The sequence below is a fragment of the Erigeron canadensis genome, chromosome 2 (assembly GCF_010389155.1).
Source record: "Erigeron canadensis isolate Cc75 chromosome 2, C_canadensis_v1, whole genome shotgun sequence".
In the NCBI taxonomy this organism is placed as follows: domain Eukaryota; kingdom Viridiplantae; phylum Streptophyta; class Magnoliopsida; order Asterales; family Asteraceae; genus Erigeron; species Erigeron canadensis.
Window position 1 is genome coordinate 21,443,544 of NC_057762.1, and position 12,282 is coordinate 21,455,825.

At 33.9% G+C, this 12,282-nt stretch overlaps 1 protein-coding gene and 1 long non-coding RNA gene across 7 annotated transcripts; one reads left to right on the forward strand and one right to left on the reverse strand.

Annotated features, from left to right (window-relative positions):
- Nucleotides 1-2,428: 2,428 nt before the first annotated feature.
- LOC122586928 (60S ribosomal protein L4-like) lies at nt 2,429-4,620 on the reverse strand. The gene is made up of 2 exons (XM_043758957.1): nt 3,454-4,620; nt 2,429-2,739 (listed from the first exon to the last, which is right to left on the reverse strand). Exons 1-2 carry the CDS (start codon nt 4,552-4,554, stop codon nt 2,626-2,628), a joined length of 1,215 nt encoding a protein of 404 aa, XP_043614892.1. The 5' UTR covers nt 4,555-4,620; the 3' UTR covers nt 2,429-2,625.
- Nucleotides 4,621-7,428: 2,808 nt separating this feature from the next.
- Nucleotides 7,429-9,806, forward strand: LOC122587425. 6 transcript variants are annotated; one of them, XR_006322141.1, is made up of 5 exons: nt 7,429-7,803; nt 7,902-8,002; nt 8,262-8,574; nt 8,761-8,929; nt 9,290-9,806. It is a non-coding gene; the product is annotated as an uncharacterized LOC122587425 (long non-coding RNA). The 6 variants fall into 6 exon arrangements; XR_006322144.1 differs by lacking the exon at nt 8,262-8,574; XR_006322143.1 differs by lacking the exon at nt 7,902-8,002.
- The last annotated feature ends 2,476 nt before the right edge of the window (nt 9,807-12,282 follow it).

The window sequence follows — 12,282 nt, forward strand, 5'->3', positions numbered from 1 at the left end:
ACGGGTACGACTACTTCTTTGGAGTTTCGGTACATCATAGCCAACCATCATTATTTCTTTATATTTTTATTTAGATTATTACTATATACTTTTGTTAAATTAGTTATTTTTATATCTAAAAATTTAATATGGTAATTTTTATGTATTTTGTGTAACTAAATGAAACAATATACTCGTTTTTGTATTATTATCTAACTTTGTATCATCACATCTATTACTTAGTTTTCTCTTTAGGTAATTTTTCTAAATCTATCACTGGTCATATGTTTAATAGTTACCACATTACTTTCATATATCCTTTTTTATATTTTCAAAAAAATGTTGATTAGCGTAGACATTCTTAATCTAGATGCCACCCACCAATAATGTTTTGTCATATCATTTCATGCATGGGGCTTAGGCATAGGACGAAGTGGACGACTGGCCGAGGTCCGATTTCTTAAGGGGCCTGACTTTTTATTTTTTATGTATTTATATAAAAATATATGTTATTAATTAAGCCCATTACAAATATAATAATTATCCAAAAATTAAACAATAGTACTAACAAAAAAAAAACTCACATTACCAATTTGCTATAATATTTATCATCGCTTTTATATCTTAGTTTATATAATTATAATTATTGCATCTATCCTCCGGGACCCATTTTTCTTTTTTCGACCGATGTCTATAATTCCTCAGAGACACTGATTTCATGTTCCCTTATACCTAACCGATGACAATTATGATCACTGCCTCATCTAATATTTGTATTCATTAAATCACAAAAAGTAGGTTGTATAGTCATTGGAAACTTTTGCAGCAAGTCATATCTCTTCGAAAGTAATTGTGGGCTTGTGGCAGACATGCATTCATGCCTAGCTCATGTCTCTCCTGTAACGACAATGTTGTCGCTAAGTATGAGCACCCCTAGTGCTATGCCTCTCCCATTGACATCATCTTAAAGGAATACTTAGAATACAAAGTTAAGATACAAGCCGAGTTTTGGTGATAATTCTAACTTTCTAAGCCACTGTCATTAGATAGTCTGTGGTAATTTGTTTAGTAAGCAAGTGTGATATTACTCTAGAATCTAGATATAGAACCAAACGCAATTTATAAAATCACCAAAAAGCTTCTAGTGTAATTAGACGGGTTGATCGGTTAATCAAAAGATTGTTGACAAAAAAAACAATTATATTGGTTTGAAGGCGCAACGGTTCGCTGAAAAATAAAAATAAACGGATCGAATTATATACTCAACCATGTAATTCTGTGTCTTCTTTCGTCCACATTCAAGAGTGTGTTTGGCTCCTTTTTGGTGTACATTTGAAGTTTGAACACTGAATCCCCAACAAATTATTGGATTTAGGGGTGTTTGACTGAGCTTATTTCAAGCTTATTACTTCTTTGAGTTTGATTTATGTTTAATAAGGTGTACATTTGATTTATGTTTGACTGAGCTAACCAATATTTGCAGATCAACGGTAACTAGACCTGACCATCCACACATACTAAACAATAGGGTTGTGTATGGGTCGGTTATGGTTTCGGTTTTAGCTTAAAACCGATACCATAACCGATCCATTCGATTTTAGAAAACCCAATCCATTGGATTCAGTTTTTGTTCGGTTCGGTTTGCCGGTTTTTTGGTTCTGTTTGGATCGGTTTCGGTTTTTGTTCGGTTTTTATTATAATTTTTTTTTAAACTTTTTTGTTTATTATGTTATAAATTTAATTTTCAGTTGTTAACAAAAAAAAATTATGATATAGAAATTAAAATATAAAGATGTTTTTTATCGACTAATTATATTTTTTAGGTGTTAAAATTGATATAACTTTTATAAAACGAATTGATTTTTTTGTACGTTTTCATCTAAAACATACAATTTATATAGATTTGTATACTAAAAAGACAAAAAATTTAAATATATTAACATATTTACAAATTATAAGTAATAAATATAAATGTAATATGACATAAATATTAAATAATTAATATATAATTGATTCGGTTCGGTTTTTGATCGGTTTTTTGGCATATGAAACCGAAACCGAACCGATCCGTTCGGTTTTTAGAAAACAAAAACCAAACCAATGGATTTCGTTCGGTTTTTGATTGGTTTTTTGGCATATGAAACCGAAACCGAACCGATCTGTTCGGTTTTTAGAAAACAAAACCAAACCAATGGATTTCGTTCGGTTTTCGGTTTTTTCGGTTCGGTTTTTGGTTTTCCGGATCGGTATTTGCTCACCCCTACTAAACAATGCTCCATTTATACTGACCCCCCGCCCAAATCACACCTAAAGCCTCTAATTGTAAGTTCAGTTATTTGGCTGTATTCTATGTGATTCATTCATGTTCAATGTAGTATGGGTTTGAGCAGATGCGGGCCGGTCCTACATTCAAATCGACAACCATATGCCTCATAGGATCAATCAAGAATAAAAAAAAAATATATCAAAATAATATAGATTTATATCCAATCACAGCTGAAACCAGTCATAAGGAAACTACTTGCCAAATTAACCCCATAAAATCCGAAACTACTTGGTAAAATAACAGCTCAAGGCGTTTGTAAACTATTATCTCAAAGACTAACCAACATATGAAACTTAGAATTGTATTAAAGAGTAGAATGATTACTGCGAAACCCCAAGCCACTTGGTGAAAACATCAAATTCAGCATAATCACTGTCAGAAATCATCGTTTTGTACCATGACTTGCTAGCGGCCTTGATTTTGGTAGCTTCCTCCTGTTAGAAACAAAGTGAGATCAATTGAAGTCAATAAAACAAAACTCGGATGCAAAGAGTTCAAACTCGAACACAAACTAGCTATCAAGTGTCATTCAAAGACAGATATGATCCAATGTAGTGAAATTGAACAAATTTTACAAGCTTTGAAAGATGCAAGAGAAACATACTTTACAATCGAACACCTAATATGTTCATCTAAGCACTATATCACACTACTAATTATACAGCTGACAACTAATTAATAGATGAGCATATCGAACACCCAATATATTCATCTAAGCAATGTATGACATTATACAACCGAACAACCAAATTAATAGGTGTGATTATCGAACCCAATAATCCAATATGTTCATATAAGCATTGTAGCAAACTAATAATTATGCAACCGAACAACTAAAGTAATAGGCATGCATATCGAATTCCCAATAGGCTCATCTAAGCAATGTAGCACACTAGTAATTATACAACCGAACTACGCTAATAGGTATGCATATGGAACACCCAATGTGCTCATCTAGCAACGTAGCACATTAGTAATTATACTACCAAACTAAACTGATAGGTATCATATCAAACACCCAATAAATTCGTCTAAGTGACGTAGAGTAATTATACTGTCGGGCAACTAAATCAATCGGTATGCATAACATATATATTTATAACAATAAGTATGCATAACAAAACATTTGTGAACAAGATATGATATACCTTAGAAATGGGCTTCCTCTTGCTATCAAGCTTCTCTTGCTTAGCTTTCTTCCTTTGTTCCTCAGCAAGAACAGCCATCCGTTTAGCCGTCTTAGCATACGGATTCAACCTCAACATTGTATTCAAATTCTTCAAAGGATTCTTCTTCATCGGAGCCCGTTTAACCTCCTTCTTAATCGGTTTCACGACACTCTGCACCTCATCCGAATTAATAATCCTAGCTAAATCAGCATTCTCCATTTTAGCCCTTGGCAACACATACCCTTTCTTCTTCTCACTCTTCCTCTCATACGACCCGTATATCGAATCCAACTTTTCGAAAGCCGATTTCGTCCAAATTACAAACCTACCCAAATGCCCACCAGGTGCTAATTTCAACAAATTCAACCTTTCCACATTTGCTATTTCCACACCAGGAATATTCCTAAATGCTTTCACTAATTTTGCTCCTTCTGTTCCATAAACAATTAATGGACCTTTTCTAGAAATATACCTTCTATTTCTCATTTTCCCTTTTCCGGGTCGGATCCCAACCGAATTTTTCGCCTTTTCAGCATCTGGGTATGCTCCAATTCGTTTCAAAACATCAATTGCCATCCGGGTTTTTTCCACACCTTCAGCAGAATCACTAACAACTAACGGAAGTTCAGGAACTTCTTCAATTTTATGGCCACGTGCCATCACGAGAGAAGGAACAGCAGAAGCGGCAATAGCTGAAACGACGGCGTATCGCTTTTGATTCACGTTGATTTTTCTATGCCACCGTCGCCAAATTCTGGTGGGTGCAAACATACGACCACCTCTACACATGTTTCCAAACGCACCTTGGCCGGCACGGTGGGTACCGCCTCCGGCGACACGGGGGATACGAGAGACAGCACGGCCAGTACCCCATGATTCTGCGGAGGTTTGGTGGCCGGCTTTTCGGGACACAGCGTAAGGTTGTCGGGCATTTTTTGAGATATTTGAGTGGACGAAGTTGACGATGTCGGGACGGATTGAGGTCGTCATGACGGCCGGGAGAGGAAGGGTGGAGTTGTCGGTGGCCATGTCGGATTCGAGTGTTTGGACGGTGACGAGAGGGCGGGCGGCGGCTGCCATTGCTGTGATCGGGAAAGATGGAGGGAAGTTAGTAGGGTTAGGGTTTTGGGCAAAGAGAAATGAGTTTTTTTGAGAGTGTATATAGGTGTAGGATGTGGGCTTTGTTGTAATTGGGTTAAGTTTATAATTTGGGCTGTCTTTTTTCCTTTTCATTTTGTAATTTTTTTTAAATAAAATATAATTTTGTTAAGTTATAAAAAACTAAATAAAACAGAATTTGAGTATAGTTTAGACTTCATGGTTCGAAAGCAACAGCAATGCTAGTATTCTATAGTTTTTCTTTGCAGTTTTTTTCATTTTTTTGTTTTTATCATTCTCAACTTTGAACCAAATGCACTCTAAATATATAACGCCTTGATTAGTTGATGTCTAATAAGCTCAAACTGAAACTTGTATTTCAAAAGATTTAAGTAGGGATTTCATGAAGAATTTGAGATTTTAACACGAAAGTGACTTAAGAACTTTGCTTTATGTAATAAATAAAGGCAATAGAGCTACCAAATAATTGCACATCAAGTGGTCTGATAAGGTCCATATGACCAAAAGGTTATGGCTTCTGAATCAAATCTCATCAAATGGGTTTTGTCACGTTCATAGGTTTTCTTTCAACGGAGTTTCCTATTAAAATATTATCGGTGCTCTATTGGTGACACGAAGGTACTCTATCTTGTGGGTCGTCAATGATCTCAAAATGACCGTTAAAGAAAACAGAATTACATATTGATATTTGGGGAAAGGGAAGGTGGGGTTGTCCCACACCCAATTTGAGTGAAAAACCATCACATCTTGATTTTTTATTTCATAAAAATCAGGGATCATCATTTATTCATTAATATTAAAGTATTAATATGTGAAAGGTTTTTCACCCAACTTAAATGTGGGACGACCTCACACTCACTTTTCTTTAGATATTTATGGTTTATGCATGAAACTAGCCAAATATATGTTACCACACTTTGGTCTAGTAAATAATAAATCATGTTTTTGCATTAGGAAAGTATTTGGAAGTGAAGGTTTAGTATTTCTATTATTATTATTATTATCATCTTGTTTTACTTACAATTCATCAGTCATCACATAAATGTCATACGCATGTTTGTCTTCGTATATTTCTACCAAGTATCCATAACTACAAGTAAAAACCATCGCATAATGGAACTTTGTAGTTCTTGTGAAATGCATGTTACGGTTGGAACTTACTAGACATCAACTAATCTTGGTCGATATTTTCTTGTTGTTCGACCCAAGTAAGCAACTAAATTATAAACCACTTCCAAAAGCGTCCCAGATATGTGGTTTTATAGGTTGATATGAGCCACCGTAGTGTTCAAAAGCTTATGATGTTATCTCTATAATTTTGAGTCAAAACAATAAAATTGCACAGAAGATACAATGTTACATTAGTTAGGAAATCCACTAGCAAAAAGAAATATTTCCAATTAATGAAGCCCTTATTCAGGGAGACTTGGATTTGAGTCCTGGGGACAGGTTTGCCTTCATTAATTTTCTTGTTAGACTTTGTTGTGATATTCGATTCACATCGGTTAATAAAAATGTTAATAAGGATTAAGTTCATCTATGTTTGTGTTAGTTTTAGATAGAAGGTGTCCGCGCAATGCGGCGGCGATGAAGGCGACGGTTAGTGGTCGGTGGTGGCGGGGTGGTGGAGGCTATGGGTGGCGGTGATGGTGATAGCGGTAGCGATATGATTATTAATGTAAAAAAAGATAGTGTAGTTAATAGTTATTTATGGGTTGATAGATGTATGTTGTAAATAATCAAATTAAGACTGTTATAAGTATATTAGATGAAAATATTTAAATAAATGAATAAGAGAAATAGTTAGTTTAAATAGATAGATGTGTATTTTAGGTAGATATAGTTAGTTTTAATGAAAGAGGGTTCTCTCTCTAACTTCCCCTCTCCCTAACAGTAACAAATTTCGAGATCTAAGATCTGAATTTGTGATCCGAAGAGTGGGATTGAGATTGAGATTAAGAGTTTGAGATCGAGATTATCCCTATCCGGTTAAGGCTTCCACTCCGGTGGATCTAACCATATTTTTCACTTTTGGGCCGGAGGTCCCTTCCACTCCGGTGGATCTGGAAGCAGGCTCTCTACCTTTGAGTAGGAGTAAGGTCTGTCTACATCATACCTCCCCCATAGCCCGGCTTATGTCAGGATTGGGTACCTTGTTGTTGTTGTTGTTGTTGTATAGTGTGTGGGTTGAAAATATGTTGAAAGTTAAGGGTATCTTGGCATTTTTAAAGATAAAAAGTTTAATAAGGGAATGACTAGTTTATTTTATAAAGGAGTAATATATTATGAATGTTTAAGGCTAGGGGTATTTTTGGTATAAAAAAATACTGAATTTCTTAAAATAGAATAAACAATTTGTTTTATAAAGGATTATAGATATAGATATATATGTTTGTCTTATCCAAGTACTAAATATTATTTTATTTTTTTTGAACGACTATATATATATTATAATAAAAGTAGGCCTTAGCAAGATGTTAGAAACCAAAGTATAAAGTTACAAATCTAGAAATAAAAGTAAATGTTACACGATCTAGATCTAGATCTTACCTAGATCTAGAAATAAAAGTAAATGTTACACAAATCTAGAAATAAAAGTAAATGTTCATAAAGTTTGCCTCAACACAGTTTATTTATGAACAAGAAAGGATTTTCTAACTATTCCTCCCATGAAAACCTTTGAATCTTGCATCTGTTAGAAAACCACAAGTAAGAAAACTACAAGTACTAAATATTATTAGTATTTTTTTTTATTTTTTATTTTCTTCTTTTTTTAATATGAAATAATCTCTACTACTTTTTAAAACAAATAACCCATTTCTATTTATAGAAAATCTGAAAATACTTTTTTTACCCTTGGCACTCATATCCTAACCCTTAAACTTATGCTCCTCGCTCCTCCTTCACCCTCCCAGCCTCCCTCTGTCTCTCTCTCTCTCTTCCAGCACCACCATCATATGTGTCGCCATCATCAACGTAACAACACCATCCATCCATCACCCAAATCAACATAGCCGTGTTCATTGGATAAAAATGGTTTTCATTTGAACTCTAATCGACACAACTTTTAATATCGAAACTGATGCTATTAAGTTATTGGTTTTAGTTCGTTCATCACAATATGGGTAATGACTACCGTTCTCGAATTGGACATCCAGCAAGAGTTTGCTTTTGGGATTCAGTTACTGTTATCCGATATTCGATTTCGGGGTTTGCTTTTCTTCTCTTATAAGTCCCTTGGTTCCTTTTTTTCTTAATTGTTTTTTACATAATATATATAGTTCTCTGTAATTGCTCAAATTGATTAGGGTTTGATGATGCTTCACTCCTTATCACTCTCAAACTCATCATCTATAATACTAATACAAAATAGCTAAGCTGCCAACGCAGCCACCACCCAGTTTTTTTGGTCAGTCTTCTTTTCAACTTTGTTATTTCTTAATTTTAGGTTTAATTTTGTTCTATATTTTAATTTTTCCATGAGGACTATAATGGATAAAAAGAATGTTTATATGCCAAGTTCAAATGGAAGTAAGTAATGTTTTGCTCTATGTACTGCCATAGAGGATGAGAATTTGGATATCTCGAAACCCTTATCTTAATTTACTTAAAAATTATAAATTTTTTTTGTTATAATCTTTTTGATCAAGAAATCTTTTGTTTTCCAGTGGAAGGGTTAAAGCTATTCATGTTGACCTCATACCCTTTGCCACGGATGGTGATCCGATCACTTCGAATTCAAGAAGAGAGCCATCTTTGAAAATTTTACCAGATAGTTAGCTTTTACTCGATCTATTATTGAAAATAAAAATACATAATATTGAATTTTAGAGCATCGTTGCTTAAAAAAGTATTCATTTTTAAAGTGCTCCAATCGATGCTAAGAGCTTGACAGGCTATGCACGAGGTTAAAGAAAACCATATTCATAAATGAAGCAGCAAGCTGCAGATCATCGTTTGTAAAAGTATCAAGTCATTTGGGTAAAAGTTCTGTCATATATTGAGTATCTATGTGAATTATTCCATCTATTGTATTAATACTTTTGGGTTATATCCTAAAAATCGATTCATATATGCTATGGTACACAAATCTTCATGTACTAATTTCATATATCATTACCATATCGTTACAAACCTGAATATTCATTTTTACTTTCTTATTTGCAGGTCATGTTGAAGACAAGTTAGTCAATTGACCCGGATGAATAATTTTTGCTAGATCGTGAGCAAAAAAAAGGCATTGCCCCATTGAAGAATTTTTTGCATTTTGATTTATCACTTCATTCATGAACAAAAGTTTTTTCCAAAGTTATTACCTGTTAATTCATTCATTCTGGTAAGATTTGATGAGTATTTTGGAACTTTTTTAATAACCTGATCAAATTTTGGTGTTTTACATGTCTTTAGAAATCATGTAGGATGATGATTGATGTATGACACAGTATACATGTGGGAACTATCTATAAAGTGTACTATGTTAGGATGATTTTGTTCAAATCCTTTCTTTATTTTGTATGTGGGGATTTCATTATATCGTTAAAGTATATTGTTACCGTTTTAGCTTCTGAAAGGCTCCAATTATACGTGTCAAAATTTTTTATATGTGTGTTTATTTTCACTTTTAATCTCCTGGTCGATTGTAACAATGACAACCCTATCTAATTTTTTATTTTTTTTTAAATTTATTTCCTTTTAGGTGTCTACATAGGATCATGTTCATGTTTTGAGGTTAGACTTAACTGGCGATTTATAGGTGTTGCACAAATGAGCTCAGATTCAACCGTCGATTCATTTGTTCTACGAGGTTACCCCAAAATTTTCCTTCTTCCCGATTCACTCTTTCCTATCGCAAATAGGAATTTTGTTTCTACAGTAATATTTATCGATTCCAAGTTCTATGGCTTTGCTTGCATTACCAGAAGAATGGATTTTGTGTGGAGGGCAGCGGCTAGAGTTTTAGGTGCATGATTGTGGGAAGACATTTTCTTACTATTGAATTGGTTTTGATTTGAAGGTGGATGATTGGGTGTACATAAAGTCTATTATACGGATGCTCGGGCTATTGTTGTTTAGTGTCTATACGTTGTTTGGAGTTTGTAAGAGATGCATTTGGTGTTTGATTTTAGTCGTGTTATTTGGTTAGATGTACATGATGGGCATATCCATTATACATACAAGAGAAGTGTAATTAATTGTTTTTTGTTCTAATAAAATAATTGAGGTACTAACTTCTTTTTGAAAAATAAAAAACAACTATGACTGTTAATTTGTTATATCTCATATTCTCCATCTTATAGCAATCATGTGGGCATATGTTGTTCGTGGATTCATTCACACAAAGAAACAGTACCGTTACACTTAACCACTGTTCTTTTAGTATCGCTGCAATGTGCGGGTACCCTTCTAGTTTAACACAACAAGGCACGTGATAACAAGGTTATCAATGATACAAATAAAGACCTAATTCATTTTTTATTTTTTATTATTATTTTTTTAAAAATATTGAAGAGTGTATCGTTGTTGCATCATATTTACAAGTTTGAGGAAAAAGTGTAAAAGGTTAAAAGTTAAAAAAAAAAACTAGTTCTTATTTTTATTTTATTTTATGTTATATATTGTTATATGTTACGTTAGCATCTTAGAATTAGTCAAGTAGAAGTATATACAACAACAATAATTGTACCTAATCCCTGCGCGGGGTATGGGGGAGGTGAGCTGTAGACAGTCTTATCTCTACCCAAAGGTGGAGAGACTACTTCCATAAGGACATCCGGCCAGGAAGATATAAAAGCCGTAAAAGGGTAAAGTGTTTATACCTGTCTGTCGAGAACATGATAAGACGATAATACCTGTCCGCCGGGTATGCCTCCTTACGAGTAGGGAAGGGTAGCAAATGTACGGTAACAAGACCTTAGCACATAACATAAACTCTAGCAACCATATTACGCAAATAACAACATAAAAGTAAGAGCATAATAAACAAAGCCTACCTATACATAAGAATTGACTAAAAACTAAGGGAATTAAACTATTTTCTAAACAACCTACGAAGCAAAGTACCTTAGGCTGCTACGGTAAACTAAATCTTAGTCTACTCACAAAACACTCCTAAAAAGACAAAGGTAACCTACACACCTAGTACTCTCGAACTGTCTGATGGGTACCCCCGACAACAAAAGAATAAGGGAAGGTAGTAACAAGCAACCTAGATAACTAAAAGCAGAGGTTAAACAAAACACATATAATAACAACCAAATAGAACGTAGCCGGATTTAAAAGTGTTTCAAAAAAAAAAAAAAAGAAACCTACCTACATATAAGGAATTAACTAAGAAGATCCTAGAGCCCGATGGATCCAAGGAAAAATAACGGGTTGTGCGCAACAAATCTCGTTGGACCTTTTGTATGTAGTCAAGTAGAAGTATATATTGTTAGAAAAATCAAATCTCGTTGGACCTTTTGTATGTAGTCAAGTAGAAGTATATATTGTTAGAAAAATCAAATCTCGTTGGACCTTTTGTATGAACTATAATTGATGACATATCCCTCCTGCGGTACGAAAAGGGAACAGTAGCATGATACGAAGATTGTCTGTAACAAAGGGTCGCGCAGAATATGGGAAAGATAAGAATTATTCCCTTATAAAGTCGGGATTTGTTCTTATCAAGAAGGACCGGTAATTACGGAAGTTATAATCCTAGTCTTTTACCATGAAAACCCTAAATCTTGGCTTTCTCTCCAAGTCGAACTCCTCTTATAAAAGGAAGAGAAAACAACCTTCAAACGAATCATCACGTAATCGCTTATCAACTCAGCATTATCAACCAGATTACAAACTCATTCAGGGGCGCGATAATAGCAAGCACACACTCACATCATAACACATGATCGGACGAGGTTGAAACCAAAACACAATAACACAGTCTCGATCGGTCATATATCATTCATATTCGATTGGCGTAAAGAGATTCACTCTACTTTCGGGGAATTGCCAACAAACAACCAAAAACGCTCATCATCCTCTTTTCTAAACCTAATCTCGGTCTGGTGTACAATCAATAATGAAATCTCGCAAAATATCTTCACCCTCCAAAATTGGAAACACTGGTGCGTTTAGTTGGGAAAAATGTTAAAATTTTCATGTATAATTTTCTAGAAAATAGAATAAGTTTTACATCTCTAAAAGACCAAAACTAAAAAGAGTAATTTTTTTAATATTAGAAAACATTAGGGTAGGGTGGGGTGACAGGGGTTATTAGGAGAGTTAAATAATTTGAGGTTTTTAAAATTTAGAAAACGAAAAATAAAAAGTGAAAAATGATTTTAAAATGTCATTAAACTTCCCACTGAAAAATGAAAGTTTTTCTTTTAAAAAAAAATAAAAAAATAATATGAGAAATATGAAATACATGTGATGATCTGGATTAGGAACCCTATTTCAGTTATGTGCTTCGGACTTTGAACAACTTGTTACCGACCTCTTTGTATTTTTACTATGTCCATCTTTAATCCCTCAAGAAAAATATAAGACAATCTTGGATAACTCTAAAGTTAGAACAATGACACAAATAACACTAAGTTTATATTATACTTTTTTTTTGAACATTCAGTTAGCATACGTCATTGGGAAAACCTCACCGTATAATGGTGAAGTCTTGTACGTACCCTACACAAACGAGATGTTAACCAT

Coding starts and splice junctions, on each gene's coding strand:
- LOC122586928 (XM_043758957.1), bottom strand. CDS start 4,554: ATGGCAGCCGCCGCCCGCCCTCTCGTCACCGTCCAAACACTCGAATCC. Junction 2,740..3,453: donor AGAGGAAGCCCATTTCTAAG/GTATATCATATC, acceptor TGTTTCTAACAG/GAGGAAGCTACCAAAATCAA.